General features: G+C 37.4%; 1 protein-coding gene across 1 annotated transcript; it reads right to left on the reverse strand.

Moving 5' to 3' along the window:
- Nucleotides 1–421: 421 nt before the first annotated feature.
- LOC306854392 (striatin-4-like) lies at nt 422–22,110 on the reverse strand. The gene is made up of 18 exons (XM_079392349.1): nt 21,607–22,110; nt 14,477–14,580; nt 13,822–13,898; nt 13,602–13,680; nt 13,316–13,501; nt 12,106–12,280; nt 11,867–12,023; nt 11,406–11,507; nt 10,499–10,617; nt 10,088–10,263; nt 9,844–9,891; nt 8,971–9,092; nt 8,689–8,856; nt 8,471–8,611; nt 7,599–7,697; nt 6,669–6,755; nt 6,334–6,514; nt 422–3,283 (listed from the first exon to the last, which is right to left on the reverse strand). The coding sequence occupies exons 1-17, from the start codon at nt 21,877–21,879 to the stop codon at nt 6,345–6,347; spliced, it is 2,283 nt and encodes a 760-aa protein (XP_079248475.1). The 5' UTR covers nt 21,880–22,110; the 3' UTR covers nt 422–3,283; nt 6,334–6,344.
- Nucleotides 22,111–22,449: the final 339 nt, after the last annotated feature.

Genomic DNA, 22,449 nt, shown 5'->3' on the forward strand with positions numbered 1-22,449 from the left:
TCTAGATGCAGGAAACGGGAGCCCGCGAGCTCATTTCAAACCCCAATCTTCTCACCTGCTCGCGCGAACACTTTTATTTTTGTCAGTCGTGGGGCGTGGCTTGCTGGTTTAATTGTTACCTCAAATGTCATTGGTTATTCCCCTTTTCTGGAAGCCAGTATTGGACGCCTGTTATATTCATAATTCACTTGACTTGACAAATAGCTTCATCAGTGGACCAGAGAGTTATCATTTCATTTGCTGGTTTTATTTATTGTTGTCTTTAATGTAATTTAATGCATTGATCATAGCGTAGATCTTTTCCAGATACTTCATTAACAGCAACTCTTCTGATTCTTAATGATTGCAGTCTTGTGATAATAAGATACACATATACCCAAAGGCACTTTCAGAGACAGAAGAGTTCAGACTAGACAAGGATGAAATGTCTGTACAAAACCATATTTTTATTTAGTTGTTTTTGGATTTTTTTTATGACATACAACACAAGACCTGCAGAGTAAAGAAAAAAAAAAAAAAAAAAAAAAAAGACAAAAATCAACAGGATAAGGAAAATATGTATTTCAATACAAGCTAGAAAGCGGTTCAAAAATATGTATAATAAAACAAAATAAATAAAAGGCTGGTCTTTTTTATCCCTTGTTGTTAGAGGATATAGTTTGAATACAGCTTAATATGACGTACAAAATATCACACAGTGATACATTGCTTTTAAAAAATAAAAACACTTAAAGTCATTTTACCTTGGCTGTGGACTGAAACTTTTTCTTTCTTTTTTCCTTAAATTTCCATACAATGTTTAGTTGTTTAGGCTTTTACACAATCACAAGCAAGTCTTAAGCCTAGCAACAAAGGTACTACTCTCATCTTGCACCTTATTACTAGTAATCATAATAATATGTGTAGTAAATAAAAGCAAATAAGTGAGAAAATGTGAAAGTTACATTTTGCATTGGCAGCTTTTCAAAAAAAAAAAAAAAACTTTCATTTTCTTTCAAATTTTACTTTTTTTTTTTTTTTTTACACATTTGTCCTTTCGGTAAGTAATGCGTTTTGTCGTTGTAATTTCAAGACTCGTATTGCATCGAGGGGTGCGGAAACAGAGGTGAACAAAAGAGACAGCAGGACTTGTCTAAACACCCATGCAATCGGCAGTCTTTGGAAGAGAACGTAACGATGCAGCAATACATGGATGAACCGAACAGTTCGTGTGATCCTACACGTGTAGTGTAGCATAAAGCTAACCGTTAGTGTGCGGTGCGAAGTTACTAGATAAACAGGTAAAGCAGCAAAGGATAATGGATTCCACTGAACGCAAGTCTGTGGTTGTGAGACATTCACTGACTGGGCGAATAGCCCAAAACGAATCGGTGGTCTTGACATTGGACAAGTGACATGAGACACAACCTTGTCCATAAAAAAAAAAAAATATCACTCCAAGAGGTTTTCCTTGCCAAAAATCACACCCCCCCCATGCAGGAAACCTTGTTTTCCGAGTTGGATGGATGGAGGCAGTCTGGTTAAGAACTGACTTGGCTCCATTATGCAAGAGCGCTCTTTATGGGCCATCAGTCTTTTTGTCGCTTCCGGGCACTCGTCTATGACCACGGAAAACCAGTAAAGGATAAAAAATAAACCCCACAAAACGGAAACTGGCTAATACAAGATGTGACCTTTGATCTTCAGACCTCAAGACCAAGCTGCCTCTGACAAAGAAACCTAAAGATCAGATTCAGGTCTGACTCTTCATTTCACCTTGGTTTCCCCCATCAAGTTTCAGGGTTGCATCTTGGATTCCTTGCTTAGCCAACAAGAAGCAAGGTTGCCCACTTTTATTTTCACTTAAAGAGCTCTTTTCTCTGGGCTATTTTACTCTGAAACACCTTGCATTGACTAACAGCACAAAACCCACCAAGAGGACTTTTTGAATTTGTCTTAAGTTTCACCACTGGGCTTTGACCTCTTGGTAAGTCAACTGAAAACTGGGCAGCACTAGTTTCTCATCACTTAAAATACCATTTCAAGTTTTGCTACGTTCTCCACTTTTCAGGAAAAAGGACTTGGGTCGAGATCACAGATGTCTAAAATCTCAGAAATCGACAATACAGCTGTACTGAAACACTGGAACTTGTAGTTGGTTTCATTTCGTTTTTTTATCGGCGACAATCCCCAACCAAAGAACCTCCTGTGTGGATTTAGAGTTTATCGTCTTAAAAATACCCTGACAAAACCTTAAAAGCACACCAGAAGTACTTTGAAATTCCCGACACACTTGCCGTATTTCTGAAATGCCAAAGAACCGTACGTGATGACTCTGAGGAATGGCAGGCATCAACCGAGATTTTATACTTTACGACCCTCGTCGTGAACAGGTCCCTGATTCAGAGGAGATCTTAGCACCAAGGTTGTGAAACAAGTGTGCCATGTACAGCGCATCCTGCTTATATACAGAAATCAGTTACGCATCCAACTGCAGATCTTCCCAGAGAGTCTTCCGACCGATACCGAACACTACAATAAATACACTACTCAGTCACCTGACTATTACGGATAACGCCACCTGATTGGATAGGAATGAAGACGGTGATTGCAAAATGCTTGTGCTACCACCGTCACAAACGCACACACGCAGATACACGTGTTTGGTTTTAGTTCAAAGTGTACTCATCATACGAATGAAATGTGTTGAACTGATTATGAAAGGCTGAAATACTAAGGCTCTTAGCTGTGAGGCTAAAGTAAAGCTGTGTTGCACTTGCAGCTAAAACGCAACCAAAAAACTAATCTAAAGCAGTCTTTGGAATGAAATGCATCGATCGCCTCACGTTACCAGGCAACAGTTACGCGAGGACATTAATTCACAGATTAGCACTAATGCAATTTACATCGAGAAAATGCGCAGGCTTGGGTAATGTCTTGTTTACCAAGAACCTTCAAATCCTCAACCTAAACCGAGCATGAAATTAAAATCCAGGGTGTGTGTTGTGTTAAGGTGTGTTTGTGTGGGTCCATCCGTCAACAGATTGGACATCCCTCGCAACACACTGTGCAGGTTATTAGTAGTGTCGTCTAAAACTGAAGTCAGGACATGAGCAGCAAACTCATTAGTATTAAAAGCAGTAGAGTTTGTATCACATAAAGAATGATGGGTTATTGGGTCGTGTGCCTTTAACACAGGCACATATGTAGAACGTTGTTCCCCTCGTTTAGTGAGCGAGTGTGTGTGTGTGTGTGCGGATACTCGGCGTTTCACTCTTTTGACCCAGTAGTGAGGGTGGATCCCCTGAGAAGAGAAAAAAGCAAAAGTTAGCTCAAGGCAGAAGGCATCACGTGTGAATAGACATCCCCACACACACACAACTACAACTACTAACAAGGTGCTGCAAGCGATTTTAGCCTTTTTGCTGACTTGCACCAGACATAAAGAACTAAACTAGACCATAAGGAGACCTTTTTCCACTGCTGAATCTCCAGTGACATGGAACAAGTTGATTATGTGTGTTGAGTACTGTGAGTGAATTGAATCTGAAGTGATAGAGAGAGTGTGTAAAAGTAAAATGACAGCAAGAAAATGCTGAGTTGTCCTCATGGCTGCAGACAAAACTAACATTATAGTCCGATTCACAAACAGGTAACTATTTGGGGCCATTCTTTTAATTAAATTTTTTAAATGAATTTTTTTCGGCGCCGATAGCCTCGTGGGCAGCGCGTTGACATGCAGCACCACTGCGCTCGACCCCACCTCTCTCTCCCACTTTGCTTCCTGTAAACTCTAAACTGTCCTATCATAATAAAGGCAAATGCCAAAATTATTTTGTTTCCTGAGGTGCACTTATAGTCTTAGAATAATACTACTGATGAAAAAGTATGGGTTGAATGTTAACCACTTTTATTAGAATTATAAACTATGATAAAAGTTCATTAGCATGCATTGATTAATCCCATGTTCTAGCAAATAAATGTGCTCATGCGACCAAATGAGAAAGTTCATCGCAACAGAGCGACCAGTGGGAAGAATGAGTCTAGAGTCTGTTTTATATAAAGTTTTTGCACCAAAAAGGTCTCTTAACCCAACAGCAGAATCTCTCTCTCAGAAGAACACTCCTCCTTGATTACATACGGCAATGACGAATGTTAATGGGCTTAAGGCGGAAATCGTGACGCAATTATTCCGATTTTAAATCCTGATGTTTCAGAAGAGTAGAAAAGACTAATAATTTGAACTGGGGAATTCGCATTGAGTGTAAATATCAAGACCATTCTGATTCTCCATTTCATGACCCTTTAATTATTCATAACTCACAAACTTAAGACTACTTACTCGTGCAAATAATTAACCCTTCATAAAATGAAATGCAAGTTATTAATTTCAGTGTTGTCTTTCCCATTTTATCTACTTCAGATCTGTGGATCTTAAATACACATATACATATTAGGGCTGTCAAAGTTAACGGCACTCATTTTATTAACATGCGATTAACGCAGCACGCATTCTCTGTTTGACCCGTGGCCTAGCCCATAGTTGGAGAAATGGAGATACACAGTGTTGCCAACTTAGCGACATTGCAGATCCCTTTATAGACTTTTTTCCCCCTTCAAAAAAGCACCCAAACCTTATTTAGTTTCTGGGACTCGTCGGTGCTGCCGAGCGAGCGCGAGGTCTTGCTTTCCCAGTGCGCACACTTCTCTCTCTCTGTGCGTTTGCATTGTTCAGCGAGCGATGGAGAGGAGCAGCGCTTTCAGTTAAACACAGATATTATGTTGCTTCTCTAATTTTACATGCAACTATAGCCGAAATCACAGCACAGCTATTGTCTTTATTTTATGTGTATTTGATTTGATCAGACGACGGCTCGATTATCAGGATTTTTGTGCAGATTAACATTTTGGAAGGAAGAGCTGGTTATGTAGTCTTAATGGGTCGCGTTTTAATCACTATTTCACATTCATTCCGTTGTCTGACAACAGAAACATTAAAATATATCAATGAAAACAGTTTTATTGAGAATTTAGCTGCATCAAAATACAGTACGTGAGCACAGAGAGACAAATAAATGTAATAATAAATAATAAATGTACATTTTGCATGTTCAGAAGAAGAGCTGCCCTGTCGCGCAAAAATGTAAACAGGTTTGTGTAAGTAAATTGCTCAGTGCAAAGAAATTAGTAATGGAAACCTGGTGTTTATTTTTTTCATGTGTCTAATAGACATGAACAAGTTCTTTGAAAAACATCTATGACCTTTGAAATGTCTCTAGTCTTCATGCTCTAGGTTGACTATGGTTTCAATAATAATAAACATACATTTGCATAACGCATCCATATTTGTCCATGCCCATGATGATAACAGTATTAAAAACTTGAAAAGCATTAATTTAAGGTACATATAGAACAAATAAAAATGTGAGATTAATCATGAGTTAACTCGTGACAATCATGCGATTAATCGCGATTAAATATTTTAATCGATTGACATGTATACATATATATTTTTTTTTACTATATTTTGATGCGTCTCATTCTTTATTTGCTTAAAGGGATATAGTTCACACAAAAATGAAAATTCTGCACAAAAAGTATTCTCGCAGCTTCATAAAATTACATTTGACATTACATTCATACATTACATTGGACTATTTTAATGGTGTCCTTACAATCTTTCAGGGCCTTGAACGTTTCAGTTGCATTGCTGTCAATGCAGGGTCAGAAAGCTCTCAGATTTCATTAAAAATATCTGAATTTGTTTTCTGAAGACGAACAAAGGTCTTACGGGGTTTGGAACGACATGAGGGTGAGTAATTCATGACAGAATTTTCATTTTTGGGTGAACTATCCCTTTAAATGGACCAAATCGCATACAGCACCCTTTTAACTTCTAATAGTGCGTTCACACCAGATGCGACTTACGCGAATAAATCGCGCTATTCGCGCATAGTTGGACGCTTCAACATTTTAGTTTACTCGCTTCATTCGCGCGTGAAATTCACTTCACAACAGAGTGTATTTGCAATAGGATATAACAGCTCCGGGTGTCCACATACAGCGACGATTATTTTGTCCTCCATTGTCGTTTCAGATTTCTCCCTCCGCTCACTACATCGTAATCACGTCACTACTAGAGCAAGCTCCTGATTGGTTAACGCGGTGCGAATATCCGCCCAAGTTCTGATTTTTCAACTTGTGCAAATCGCGACATTCACGCCGCAGGATGTCTATTCGCATCTTTGCGTTGACTTAACATGTAAATCACTCACGCTTAACGCTTCATTCGCGTCTGGTGTGAACGCACCATAACTCTTAATCCAGTTTTAATGTGTTTGAATATGTATTTACCAGTGAGAAAATCAAACAAATATCTTGGCGAGCGCGTCGGCCCCTGCGCTGGCGATGAAAGGCTGCGAGGGGTGGAAGGCCACGTCATGAATGGCCTCATCGTGTTTTTTCCTGTGTGCTGTGATCTCCTGCACACACGTGCGATTGTCCAGCATCCACAAGCGCACAGAGCAGTCATGGCCTGAGAAAACAGAAATCAGTTAATATTGCTGCAGAGATTTTCATATTTCCGTGAGAATGTGGTCTGTTGACGTGGATGTGCTCAGAAGGCTTCGTTTGGCATGTTGTTTCGCTCTCGGATGTCACACACTGCGTGTTCATGTAGATTTACTTACTGCCAGAGATGAGGTAAGTGCCTTTAGGGTCTGTGGCAAGACAGGTTACAGCATCCAGGTGAGCCACCATGGAATGAATCACTTTCCCTTTGGCCAAAGCGAGAGGAAGGAGGAAAGATTAGGTCATGTGGGATATTTTAGATATTCCAAGTTCTGGCACAACCAATACGATAATAAGGTTGTATTAAGTTTGTGTTCTAAAAACTGGGATTCATGAGGGAACTGCAAAACTAATAATTAAATCACTAAAAAGTAAAATTAAAATATGCAAGTCGTTTTAAAATAAAAACAGTGTTTAACCAACAGCAGAGCAGCATAAACATGCAAATCTGTTTTTAAATTAACATGAACGACTATTTTTATTAACTAACATAATCAAAGATTAATAAACATTGTAATAAATGTGTTGACCATTGTTTGTTCATATTAGTTAATACATTAACTAATGTTAACAAATGACACCACAGTAAAGTGTTACCACTAGATGACTAGTTAACCATTGTGACTCATCCGCAAATTACACAATTTACATTTAAGACAAATTCCATTATGAAGACATACCCGGAAAAAAAAAAGATCAATAAAAACATCCTAATGTGCCTGGAAACAAAGCCACAGGTAATGCACCACTGGGTTCACGTCTTTGTTTTCCTCGCTGGCTAATCTTTCACACCAAGAATGTTATTCGCTTCTCTTCAAGCGCTCTTGCTATATAAACTGGTGAGTAAAGGTTGGTGTCTGGCACCGATTCGATTGAGGTTTTTTTATACCAGAGGTTCTTTTTTAACTGCCTTGAGTGGTCTATTGTGACTGCACGGTAAGAGTGTCGAATGCTTTGCTGGTGTATTTACAGTTCCCACAGCGCACAGCTGGAAAATACATTGTTATTATGGGCTTCAAAATTGCTACAAGCTCCCCACACACACACACCTGTCTTATTGTCCAGGAAGCGGATGGTGCGGTTCTCGTGGGCTGTAATGGAAATTGGTTGGATGGGATGGCTGACCACGCAGTTAATCAGCTCGCTGCCTACAGGGGGCGGTAAAGAAAAACAAAATATTTTATTATTGTACAACAGACTTCAAGCCGAGATGAAATAGCATTCATAAACCATTTTACTTTTGTAGCGTGATGTGTGGAACTATTATTTTCAACGTATGGCCAGAACGGCATCATCCACTTTTATATACTCTTGAATAATGCTAATATATATATATATATATATATATATATATATATATACTGTATATAAAATATGTATAATTTTAAGATTAATCGTACATTTTCACTAAATTTAACAGTAATATTAACTAGAATTGAGCTAACATGAAATAAAGTTTTATTTTTATTAAATAAAGTTAACTAAAAAAATAAATACTATAACAAACGTGTCACTCATTGTTATAGTCAGTTAAATTAATGGAACCTTATTCCTCATAAGTATAATTTCTAGAGTAAATTAATTCCTATCATAAGAATAAGATCATTAAAATTATTTAAAGCAATGACACATTTTTAAGATTTTTTTTATTAATTTTACATGACTTTTCACAAAATGGCAGAGTAATAAAGTACTAAAATAATCACTTAATTTTACAGTTTTTAAATAAATAAATAAAAATTGTTTGCTGGTGAGCATAGAATCACACCTTTTCAATATTTTATTAATTTACATGACTTTTTGCCCAAAATGGCAAATCATTTTTAATCATTTTATTTAATACTTTTAAATAAATAAATAAAAATTGCTTGCTGGTGAGCATAATTTGTAAATGTTTATTCCTATATGAACTGGCGCTTACCATCCTTAGCCTGGTTCTCCAGGACCATGATGCTTTGCTCTGTGTTGAGGTCATAAAGCAGAGTCTCGCCCCCATCGAAGGACACAACGACCTGGGACGGGTCAGAGTTTACAAAGGCAACCGAGGTGGGAGTGCCATGTTCTGAAAGACACACAGGCATTGAGTGAGAGGGACAAACAGAAAAGACACTATCCTGACGCACAAGGTCTTCTCCTCACCCTTCTCCTTGTTGAAAACAGACACACACGGTGAGGAATTATGGGGGTCCCAGATCCGCACAGTCCCATCTGCAGAGCAGGAGGCCAAACGCTTCAGGCTGGAGGAGTAGGCCAATCCCCACACCGCGTCCTCATGGCCCGACAACACACTGCTCTCCACGCCTGGATCTGAACATTTATACATTCATTCATTTATAGTCGGCGCCCTCTAGAGGACTGCAATAAATAGTGTTAACCACTGCCTTTCAGTCACATTGCAAATACAGTATTAGATAGACTTGCCATAGTTGTCGTAAGGATCCACATTAAGGTCTGGAATCTTCCAGCCGCGCACGGTGCCATCTAGACCAGCACTGAAGCACGATTCTCCTTCCTCTCCCATAGCCAGAGAAAGAACAGCACCACTGAAGCACACACACAAAACATTAAAATGCATGTGTATATATATATATATATATATATATATATATATATATATATATATATATATATATATATATATATATATATATATATATATATATATATATATATATATATATACACATACACACACACACACACATATATATAAAAATGAATATACAATAAATATATATAAATGTCAATTATTTGTCACTTTTTCTCTCACAATTCTGACTTTTTCCTTGGAATTGCAAGTTTAAATCCCACAATTATGACTTTATAACTCAAAATTTAGAGTTTAGATCTTGTAAATCTGAGTTTATATTTGTGACTTTTATTCTCAGAATTGCAAGGGGGCAAAAAAGGCTAAATTGTGAGATAAAAAGTCGCAATTAATTCTTGTATTCCATGGCAGATAAGCTAAATTAAGCGTTAAATCAAAAATAAAGCAAAAGTAATTTAAACAAAAATAGGGAAAATGAGCATGCACGATTAAATTTACATTCTCTGCTGATAAATGAAAAAAAATCTACACTTAGATATTAATCACTGGTACCAGTATAATGTGCATCTCTAGCTTTAGTGCATTTTTCAGTTCAGCTGCTACTTGGGAAGCCCACTAGGGTTTATAACACAGCTTTAGCCTCATAATTTAGCCTCAAGCACTTGGCACAGTACGTTAGCCACAGGTCATGCCATTTCATTTTTAGAGAGCCGATCTCAGTCTAATTATAATCCTGTCCCACTCACCTGTGTGCTCTGAATGTATAAATGGGCTCAACGTCCAGCGCTGCATTTCTGTGAAAGCAAAAATGAGAGGCTTCCATGTTAGACAGCGCTAAAAACTTTCTAAATACACTTCCAGAGACACCTACACTGACACAATTATAGGTGACATTCTTAGCATAAGAGGGCAGTCAAACATGGATCTTCTCAGCCCTGTTTGTGTGTCTTGCTTTGGAGAAAAGATGCAGGGTTAGGATATGCTTCTTACTTTTTGGAGTGCATTGCCTTGTTGAGGTTCCACAGTTTGAGCGTTCCGTCCTCAGAGGCAGACAGCAGCACGGCCTGGCTGGGGTGAAAGGTCAACGCTCGGATGGCGTCGAAGTGGCTTCGTAGCGTGAAGCGAGGGTTCCACGTTTTTTTGAACTCTTCTCGACTGTCCTGCAACTGATCATATCAAAGGTTACTATTCCTGGTGAAAAAGAACATTTTAGTATACATTTAACAAAAGGTATTAAAATAATATAATATAAATATAATACATTTTTTATATAAATAATATAATTTTTAAAGAATATGGTGGGAAGTGAAATGTTTTCAGTCACTTCGATACTATAGGTCTCTCTAATGCTTAAAATTCACATCTGTTTGAGGAAGAAAGATTAGAACTTATAACACTAACGTCAATGGTGAGGTCATTGTCGTTGGCAACAGTGAGGTCAGCCAGCTCTCCGAGGTTCATATCCCCTCCACCAACCGCATCCAGAATGAAGACATCAGATGAGAAACCAAGAGCTCCCCCTTGAGTTCAGACAGATACACAACAATTCACACATTCTACAGTTTCACAAGGATAAAAACATATAACTGTTTAGAAAGAAACATTAAGAATATCACCGTAATTAAAATGCATTCATTTGCCAATTCATTTCCAAAGGATTGTGCAAGTATCATAATCTTGTCTCTAGATAAACACACACTTCGATTTTATTAGAAAGTGACAGTTATAAAATCTAAATAGTTAATCATTTCTGGTTTAGGTTTTTTGAACTGTCCATTTCAATAAATATATTCAAAAACCAATTGTGCGATATGCATTATGTAGTTCTCACTATGATTTCACATTTTGGGGTTAAAAAAGGGTAAATAAAGTTTATTAATCACTGTTATTCTATGAAAGTTATTCTAAAACGATCATAAACAAAATGTCATATTGTATATAATATAATACAGAAACATGTCCACATTTTATTTTACTTAATGCATTAAACATTTTTTAATCTATTGGCACCAATGAAGTAGAGTTTATAGTGATATATATTTCACTATATATATTTCACACCAAAATTCAATGATTCAATGTCACTGAGATTGTACGTAATATAATATACAATGTGGAATAATTATATTTAACCGCATTTTTATTTAATTTACTGCATTCAATATTTTTTATCTTCTCTAGAGTAATGGTTAAACAATGGAAAAAAAATTATCTTTTTCAAAGCAAATATCTGAAAATATTAAGCTTTTTTATGGTCAGAAGTGATCAGTTTGGGATCAGACCGAGCTTTCGGAGATTCTGATCTTACCCTCTACGGAGCGTGTCTGGCCTGGGATAGAAGGAGGTGGAGCGGGCTTGGGGGGAAAATCTGACATAATGCCTTGCAACTTGTTCCGGCGGTTCTCTGAACCTGGGCAGAGGAAGTGAGAGAAGTAAACAAACCATCAGACAGAGCAGAAAAAAACAATCCACCGCTATCAGTCGCTCATCCTGTGGTACGATGACAAGTTCGGAAGAGGTGAAGAGAATATCAGGGAAACAAACAAGTGTGCAGTGACGCGAGGACAGAATGGAGGTCCCGTCAACAGACTTTATCAACAGGAAGCTACAAACAAAAGCAAAATTAAAAAGAAAACAATGAGTGGTCACAGCATGACAATAAAAGGAAGGGAAACCCTCACATCCACTGTCAAAAATACATGCAGGGATGGCGAGTCGTCTAGAAGTGCTTCTCGTGACCACAAATGTTGAACATATGGGCCTCCATACCTAATTCACGGCCGTCTCCAGATATGCGAGCTTCTCCCGCCCCTTCGCCTTCCTCTCCTGAGCCCAAGAAATCAAACTCGCCCAGAGCGTCCTCAGAATCATCTTCGTCGTCGTCATCCTCAGGGTCAAGATCTGTGGTCATCGGTTCTCCGCCCATCTACATGAGCACAGGCGACACGCTGTTAGCAACAAAACAGGATCTGTGCGTGCAGACCTTATCTGCGTGTAAACACACTGACCTTGCTCCTGGACTTCTTGTTTTTGCGTCCGTCAATGCAGTCTGTAGTCATGCCCTGGAAGTCCTCCTCTTCATCACTGTCATCCTCATCGTCGTCTTCACAGCCACGAAGAAAAGGAATTTTATCCAGGACAGAGCTGCCCATCCGTTCTTTAGAGCTCTCTTTTCCAGCACGCCTGCAGGAGACAGATTTCTTCATGATTACCACAACTGCAAAAACAATAGTCTCAAAAAAACCCTTGCAAACACTTCTATGATATTAGAAGACCCCTCTCAAGTCTTTTGTGGATTATTGCTTGTCTAAACTGATAGGAACAGCAATATGATAAAAGTACACAATGTTCAATTAGGAGTTATATTTATTATGAACAATTATAGGAATAAACAATCCCTCCGGCAAGAAACATACTGCTTTATGCTAACAAATCACTGTATGCAGTCACAAGTCAAAGTGTGTTTATAGCAGACTTCAGCTGTGGGAAATCTGCTGGAGTAAAATAAAACTAAATTAAGCATAACAAAAAAAAAAATACTGTAAAAGGAACTAATTCAAATTAAAAACACAATAGAACATTACAAGAAAAAAAACGACAAAAACAAATGAAAAAACAAAACAAAAGATGAACAAAACTAAAATTCTAAACAATAGATAAAAAAAAAAAAAAAATGAATAAAACAAACAAACACTAAATTAAAACAAGAGGAAAAAATAAAAAAAATAAAAAACAAAAAAATTAAACACCAAATAGAACAAAAACAAAAAGAGGAACAAAACAATAACAGATCAACAACAAATAAAAAATACAAATGAATAAAACACTAAATAGAAGAAAAAACGATGAACAAAATACAAAACAATAACACGAACAAATAAAAAAAAGAATCAAAACAAAAATTAATTTTACAGTCTCTTTAATCATTTCTCATCCAATTAGAATTTAAACCTGGAGTTTTTCTTCAAAAGAGGAAAAGGACCAAAGTGGTAAATCTAGCAAGGTTTTGTAGGCAACTGGTTGCCTGGGGCAACAGTAAATTATTTTATATTTCATAACAGAATGTGAGATTGTGATTTCAGAGAGCAAAATAAAATAAGATAATTTATTTTAATATTGATTAAGATTTCTAAAGATCACTTCATCTGCACGCAAACACCTACTGGACTGTATTTTGCTGACTTTATACTAAGATGTCAAAATGTGTGTTGCTCTAACCGTTTGATCTGCTCTTCTATCTGGCGCACTAGTAGTGACTCTCCTCCACCGCAAGGTTCTGGTTCTGCGGGCGGTTCGCTCGGAGGAGGCCCGTTTGCCTCTGGGCTGTTGCGACCCAAAAGGGAACGAACGCGTTTGGAGCGCATGTCCAAGATGGTGTCGGAATATCCCACCTCCTCCAGGTACCTGCTCATATACATACAAAAAACAAAACACCACATGCACAGGGTCAGCACAATATTTTGATAAATAAATCTGAGAATGAATGCAAACAAAATGCACTGACTTGCGCAAAAGCTGACGGCCCTCCTTCCAAGGCATCTGATTGGTTGGTTCTGAATCTGAATCTGCAGGTCCATTGGGTACTGCGAGAAACAGAATGATGTCAATGAGCACAAGGAAAACATAACCAGCAACAGTATGTGTTCTGGACATGATAGATGTTTTGGTAAATTTGAATTACATCACGTGTTATAAGTGCATGTGTTTTTTTTTTGTGTTATTACTTGGTTCAGCTTCTGTCTCTGGTTTCTTCTCTCCAGGGCACTGGTCAGTGCCACTTTTCAGCTTCTGATGTTTGGCCCTGAGGTCAAAATTACAAGATTATGATTATGTCTGATTAACAAACATGCAAACATACTCCGATCTCACAATGTGCTTCAGGATGGCATCTTCTCTCAAAAAATTAAACAGAAAAATAAAACAGAAAAACAAAAGCAGTGCAAAACAAAAAAGGAACACAATATAAAACAAAAAAAGGAACAAAAAAAGAAAAAACCTAAACAAATCCACAACAGAACGTAAAAAAAAACCCCAACAAAAACAAACAGAGCGAAACAAAACCGCAGAACAAAAACACAGATCAAAACAAAAACACAAAACAAAACCGCAAAAAGAACAAAACAGAAAAGCAACAAAACAAACAAGAACAAAGCAGAAAAATCACAAAATAAAACGGAAAAGTGACAAATCCCCAAAAGAAAAGCAGAAAAATAAAATAAAACAGAAAAGTAACAAAACAAAAAGCAGAAAAATTCATCCAATTAAAATGTTAAAGTCAGAACCGTTTCAATCCATTCTCTTTTGTCTTTTTAATTTTTGTAATGTTTCATTTTATTTTTACTGAACTGTGGTTTCACAAGAAGCTCGTCCTCGGCTCACCTCTCCTGTTTCAGAGCGTACTCCAGCATCTTGATTCGCCGCACCAGATCCTGCTTCATGTTCTCCTGACCTTTCCTCTCACCCTGCAGAAACGCCACCTGAGCCTGAGACAGACAGACACACAGGGAAAGAGAGAGAGAGAAATATGGTACAGGTTCAAACCAGATACATCTGAGAGAAAATGAAAGGTTATATGCTGAAGCTCCGCAACCGTACCACCCCAATGCCATTCTGAGAGCAACGGTTAACTAAAGGCCTGCGATTCCACAAGATTTATTTTAGACTGCTGCTGACCGAGCGCCGACCAGAGTCATGAAAGGCAAATATGTTGATGTAAAATAGGCTATAATGTCGGAGAAACCACAAACCATTCATTTCCCAGTTTGGGCATGGTTTAAAAGAAAGAGAGAAGACACTAAATAAATAAAAATGAGTCTCAATCGCCCCCTAGAGTCCACCATAAATATCACATCAACCAAAAATGCCAATTTACAAATATTATTAAGTATGCCAACTTATCAATTTAACTCTATTCAGGCCAGGGAATTAACCTTTTAGGGATTTTGTTTTTGGAGCATGCTTCTATGGCTTTGACTAATACAATTATTGATTATTAATCATGTTTGCACACATCCCTACAACAAAACGTGCTGTTTTATGGCCGAGTGAATCTATGCTTTCAGGGAAATCAAACATACGGATTAGTACTGGTCAGCACAAAGTCATATTCTTGTGTTCATAAATCAGTCACACACCATCGGTGTATCTCACACAACAGAACTGTATAGGCATAGTACTCTACATAACATGCAAAATCATAATAAAAAATATTATTCATATCAATAACTATGAATAAAATATAATAGCTATTATTCTTAATATTATTAAAATTAGACTGTTAATGTAAATCTATAATATATATTTTAGTTTATTTTAAAATAATATATATTATCTAATTTACCATATTATGAATCCCACCAGTACTACTAGAATACATAAACTTGTTATTTATAACAATAAATTTATATAAAAAAACAGTTATATTGTTGTTACTGAAAAAACAATTATGAATAGATAATTCCACCCCTACCCTTAATAACATTATTTTCAAAAACAAAATTAATCTATAAATATGAATGATCATTAATACAATAAAAAACAGCCATTACTACTGTTATTATTATTTCAAGTTAATGTAAAATATTATAACATTTTATGACTAATAGAATTTTAAAACAAATATAAAAGTTGAATATCTGTTTATTTAAACAATCTGAATCTGTAGATTTAAAAATATAAACTAATATATAAACTATCATCATAAATATTACTTACAATAAATAATAAAAATAATATACAATAATCATTTATATAATATTAATTTATATTGTGCATTATATTTTTAATCAAGACTGCTATGTTTTCATAAAAAAAAAAAAAAAAAAAAAAAAAAAAAGAGAGACTTACTCCTAAAATAAGATTTTAAAATCATGGAGTTTTTTTTTTTTTTTTTTACCCAAAATAGGGACAATTCCAGCTATACATTTAATTTTTTTTATTTTTTATTTAATTTTTTTTTTTATTATCTATATGTAGCCTACTAGGCCACGTCTAGCCATAGATAACATTGGTTCAAAATCACTCCGTCTCCAGGGCTGACTTGGAGGAAAAGTAAAGCATGACAAGTTGGCACAGGTCCTCATGGAGACCGGCTCGACTGCAGTTGCCATGGTGTGGGCAGGAAACCTGTTATGGCAGGTCTTTGGAGCACTTTGACATTTTCACAAAGGCAAGTAATTGCCCATGTCTTCAGCCTTTGAAACTGGGATACTTGTCACAACTACTGAGAATCTGACATCATTAATCTAGGAAATAGACTGCTTGAGGAAATACACTTGCAATCTACCCATCAAAATATAGTTTTGGCACTAACAAAAAAGGAAAAATCATAAATCCAATGAACAATTACGCAGCAAAAGTGTAATATTTCTACTCGAACAGACACTTCTAACTACACAAGCTCAGTATTGTGTTCCTGTTCTGCAAAAAAAGCACACCATTTCTGGTCATTGGAGGTTTAGGAAGTGACCGGTAGAACCACACCGACACATTTATATGGCGGACCATTCCTCTCATGACTTCCTGTGGGTGGGAACAGGTCAAGGGCACATGCAAACTCTCTCTCCAAATTAGCACCCCTTTGAGACTCACTCCAACAACTAGAGCAGCAGACGTTTTCTGGGACGAGTCTTTTTAAGTGTATATGAACCCGCTGAACTCTTTCTTATGAAAATGACTAAGTGTTTTTATACCACTTCTGCTCAGTTAGATGGGAAGTAGAACCTTTGACTTAGGGGTGGGCGATATGGGAAAAATATCATATCACGATTTTTTATAGAAATATCACGATTCACGATTTTTATCCCGATTCTTTGTTAGTTTTACTATTTTGGTTTTACAAGTTGTCTGAGCATTACAGCCAAACTAGAAAGACAAAGATGCATGGCAGATATTTAGGCCAAAGTGGGTGAAGATAAAAAATCTTTGTCATTATTTTATTTTTCTTATTAAAAAATAAGAACAAAGATACACATTACAAATACACATAATATACAAATAAAACAAACAGTGCTTTATTTCCAGGTACAATAGGTGTATTTAGCAGAGCATTCAATGAAATTGAATGAACAAATATAAAAATAAAACACTAGATAGACTGATTCCTAAAGCAACTGTATTAAAGTTTTTCAGTCAAGAATAGTGAGTGATTTTTCTCTTTGTGTTTTGTTGTTTTGTTAACGTTAAATGAATAGTTCCCCCACAAATTAATATTCTGTCATCTGTCTGTCAATTCTGTCATAATGTTGTATTTTTATATCATCATTTACTCAAAAGTTGTTTTAAACCGGAATGAGTTTCTTTCTTCTGCTGAACATTTATAAATGCCATTTTGAAGAAGGTGGAAAACCAAACAGTTGCTGGTCCTCAGTGACTTCCATAGGATGTTTCTTTCCTACTATCAAAGTCAATGTAGACCAGCAACTGTTTGGTTTTCCACTGAGTAAATAATGACAGAAATTCAATTTTAGGGTGAACTATCCCTTTAATGACAGTCGACAGCATGTTTAGTGTCCTGTCCCTTTAAGAGCTGCACGCATCTAATATACAGGCACGCATCCGTTTCTCTCTTAACTATTTACTTTCATTTTAGAGATAACCAACTCAGTCTGTATGTAAACCTTGTGTGTTTTGACAGTATTAGCGCAAAATATAACTTAGTTGAGTAATCAGGCGCTGTTAGACAGGCGTTTTAGTGCGCGTGCTTCAGGTGTATGCGCTCAGAACAAGCGCACGTCAGACCAGCGCGCGAATTAAACATTTAACCAGCAAGGCTTGTATGCAAATAATGTACTTTTGCGATCGCGAATAAGTGCAGTGTCCTGTCTGAGTAACTCTACTGCTGTATGTGGTGTTGTACAGTACATAGAGACGGCGGCGCCAGAACTGTATTTGACAATGTGCGCGGTAGCGCGATACTACGATATTTCTTCAAAAGCAGATCGTGGAGACATTTTTATCGTCCACGATCAAAAATCGTCATATCGCACACCCCTACTTTGACTTTCAGCCTTCGGTGAAGCTTAAATGCAAAAAGGGTTGTATTGATAATACCATGTTATATTGACATTAAGGGAGTCGACAGAGGTGAAGCTACCTGTTGTTTGACGAATGGGTCTCATGTAAAGAATCACATCACAAATAATATTTCACTGACTGTATGTGGCAAAGATCAGCATCACACTACTGTATTAAACTACATGCAAGAATTGTAATGATGATGAATATATTGCTTGATAAATATTTATAGACTACACAAAGCTAATTATAAATTGGTTAGATGGTGTCCAGTTTGTTTCTGTAATTTTTTTCCTCAAATAGTAGCTGAAAAATTACTATTTTAAAGTTTATACTCTTTTAAAAGATCCCCAACTTTTTTCAGTGATCATAAAAATCAAGAGATTTTTTTTTATTATTATGATTGAGAAACACTAATGTTATTACATTGTAAACAAAATGAGGATTTAGTACAAATAATCCATAACTCCATATGTCCGCTCATATCAAAACCCACCAACATATTCGTTTAGAAACAAACAGTGCTTGATCGGTGCATATATCTCCCCTGATTCACACGAGATCGCAAAATTACGAACACAGAACTCAAGCATAGAACAAAAGCATCCATTTGAGGTTGAAATGTTTGATGGATTTATTTCTAACTAACATGCAGCTTTTCACTTCACACGATGTTAACTGATGAATTATTGTGATGTTTTTATCAGCTGTTCGGACTCTCATTCTGACGGCACCCATTCACTGCAGACAATTTATTAGTGAGCAAGTGACGTAATGCCACATTTCTTGAAACCTGTTCTGATACAAAATAATCAATTAAAAAAATACCTCATATACATCTTGGATGGCCTAAACGAGTTTTAGCAAAATTTTTGGGTCCACTATAGGGCTGCACGACTAATCGAATGCGATTGTCAAGCACATCTCATCAGGAAAGCCGGTTCTGTGATTAGTAGTAAATCTCCATCACCTGCTTTCAGATGGAGCAGCATTTACTACAGAGCCGTAGTTCTCTGACAAGCTACGCAAAAATAAAATAAATAAAAACTATGTACTATTATGAATACGAAGAAATCGTTGGCGATAATGACAGCTGTTTAGCGTCTCAGTGAACTACGGCTCTGTGTAGTAAATGCTGCTCCATCTGAAAGCAGGTGAAAATACCACATTTAATACGTTTTTACTCCAAACTCACTTCATAACGTCAGCCGAGTGTTTGAAATAAAAGCTTCTGTGAGATGATGTGGCTTCTTACACAGAATAAGGCATGCAACCACTGATCTATATATAATGATAGATCAGTGCACGCAACATATTTCATAGTATTCTAAATATTGCATTATAGATACTTTATTATAAAGGAAATTATAACAATAATAATAAGAACTCAGGTAAAGCATATGTTGCCGCAGTCGTGTGTTTATTAGTCACGTTGAATCAATGAAAGCATTTAAATCTGTTTTCCTGGGTTTCTTCTGCGGGACGTATTTGGCCTTCGGATGGAGATTTACTACTGATCACAGAACCGTGCTTCACTGAAAGATACGCATGACAATCGCAGCTTCGGTCTAATCGGGATTTCACTTCGATTTATCATGCAGCCCTAGTCCACTATTCCTTTAAATTTTAACAATTTTGTTATGCGGTTCTGTCATTATTAGTTTTATAATTATTTGAAATATGATTACTTTCCTTACTGGGTTTAATTTGTATTTTATTTATTCATTTACAGTAAAAACATATTTTATTTAAAATGTATATGTTATAGTTTTAGTTAACCATAACCCTGCCTCAAAGGTCATTATACCCATGTCCTGCCTGCCACAAAGGACACACAATGCCACAGGTGTCCCACATAAAACCATCAGGGAACGTGACGCCCCAAGGCAGGAGAAACCAAGGAGGAGTTGAGCTACTGTCCCTTACCACCCTTTTATAGGCCACGTCAAAAACAATGCGTGTGACATGGAAAACACAGGAGTTAGTCCCTGAAGCCTGTGCACATTTCCATGGGCATGTCCAGAAGAGGCCTGGCAGAAGAACACGCATCCATGAGAGCCACAGGGCCGATCATTTTATAGCGCACACTGGCAACTCATGTAATCTACTACAGGCACTGTTTGAATGGGGTCACTTAATTGCAACGCTTTTCTCCGTTCTCTAATACATTCTTAATGTGAGTGCAAGCTTTCCTAATAGATCTTATGTTTCCAGGTTTCATATAAAATAACTTGAGCTATATATAATAATAATACAATGCAAGTAATAGCACTAAATGACTCTCTTGCGACTGAAAATAAATACTTGCGTTAATTCTCCAGCGGGACTGCATTACGTCATGCCTTGGACAGAAGCTTCACAATGTGAAGTAGCAGCAGTCTGGGTCAATTATTAGAACATTTCTTTGAATGCAAATGTCTCTTTACATCACTGCCTTGATTCTATTATCTTGCACTTAATGCCACGGTCGAGAAAGATGCAAGGATATTGGCATAAAAACAGTGCTTGTGCAACTCTAGGTATAAATGTAGCCCAGTTCCTCAACAAGTTACTAGTCTGAACCGATGGTTTAGCGAATCTTGATGAGGAATGACTTGCATGGTTTAGTGAATCAAAAGCAGACTCCACCAATGGAATTTGTGTGTATCGGATGACTCTTACAAGCCAGTTCTCTTGTTTCAGTTCCTGCATTCATTTGACTTACTTGCCAAACTGCAAGTTAAAGGGATAGTTCTCCCAAAAAAATGAAAATGTTATCATGTACTCACCCTCAAGTTGTTTTAAACCAAGAGTTTACCTTACTGTTGCGAGTAACCAGTCTCCACTGATTGCCATTGCATTCTCTCTTGTTTTCCTCCATACTATGGAAGTCAATGTGGACCGGCTTACCACAATCTTTAAAATATCTTCTTGTGTGTTCAACAGAAAGAGCAACTCATACAGGTTTGGAACAACCTGAAGGAATTTTCATTGTTGGGTGAATTATTATACTTTTAATAGTGTAGTCATGCCTTACTCGAAATTATGCAAACACTTCAGGTTTTATGTTGTGCATAAAACACGTGAGATTTCAATCACTGTTCATGACAACGTGTAGTTAAAGAGAAGCAATATGTGTCACCAAATTAGTTTATTATTGCTACATAGCTACGACCAATTCATGTACAGCATTTATCTGCTTTTTTAATCTGATCTCATCTTTAGCATCAGACTGCTGGCAGCATGACTTGTATTTGATTTCCCCTCTAAAAATACTAAAAGAACCGCTCGGAACTAGAACCGATTCCCATCCTAAACTGGGTAACGTTATAGATATTCAACAAAAGGATGCATTTGCTGCTGTTTCAATGCATAGCATCAGATGAATGTTTAACCCCGATGTACTACATCTAATCAACAATAACAGCAGGCGTCTTGTCTGTAAATGTGCTCTTCCTCAAGGAATCCGTCTGGAAGAGACCAAAACATGCGATTAAAGAAACCCCGTTTTTTACCCTCAGCTCGTCTCGTTCGGCCTCCCAGCGGTATTTCTCGGCTTGAAAGCGGCTCCATTCGTACTGGATGAAATGTAAGATGCCCGGCAGCGAGAGGCCCGCGTCCCCGTCCTGCGGATCTCGCGGCTGGGAGGATCCAGCCATCGCCCCGGTTGCCGCGGTGGGAGCGGGTGCGAGCACAGCCTTCGGCCCGTTCGGATTGCGCCCCGCTCCGCTTCCTGCGGGGCTCTGGTTCGTTCCTCCCGCCACCCCGCCGGATCTTTCCGCCTCCATCAGAGCGTTCGCGCTGTCGCCGGAGCCAGGAGGTGGAAAAACAGAAGAATAGACCACCCCGTTGCTTGAAGTCTCCACCGAAACCCTCTCCCGTTTTCCTGCCCGATACAGATAGGCGAGTACTCACTCACACACACAGGAAAGTGCCAAATAGTGATCCACTCCTACTACGGAATGGCTGCAGACGCTGCCCGCTCTTAGGTGCTCGCTATCGGTCATAAAGCTGGCTTCCGCAAGGGGGCGTTTAGCGGCTCCATAAACCTGATCCTCCATTGAGGTCAATTCCAATCGTTTTTTGTTTTAAAGGAGACCTTCGACTGCTTAAACGTATCATCTTTTTAATTGTTGATAACAAAGATGTGTGGCTGACCTGCCACATGTAAATCCACCTCAGCAATCTCTATAATATATATATATTTTAAATGCGAGTCCAAGCATCACGAATGGCTCTGATTGGTCCATCATGACTAGCGATGAGAAAAGTAGGATCTTCCTAGTCGCATAATTGCTTTCAATTTTTTTTTTCTGTTGTAAAGTTATTTTATATGCTCTATGTTGTCAATTGCGAAA

This window comes from Barbus barbus (genome assembly GCF_936440315.1).
Source record: "Barbus barbus genome assembly, chromosome: 34".
Classification (NCBI taxonomy): Eukaryota; Metazoa; Chordata; class Actinopteri; order Cypriniformes; family Cyprinidae; genus Barbus; species Barbus barbus.

Excerpts from the sequence above, each read along its gene's own strand:
- LOC306854392 (XM_079392349.1), bottom strand. The coding sequence starts at position 21,879 with ATGGAGGCGGAAAGATCCGGCGGGGTGGCGGGAGGAACGAACCAGAGC. Across the intron at positions 10,618-11,405 it reads CCAGACACGCTCCGTAGAGG|GGGGAGCTCTTGGTTTCTCA; the intron begins GTAAGATCAGAA and ends TCTGAACTCAAG. Across the intron at positions 9,093-9,843 it reads TATACATTCAGAGCACACAG|TGGTGCTGTTCTTTCTCTGG; the intron begins GTGAGTGGGACA and ends TGTGTGCTTCAG.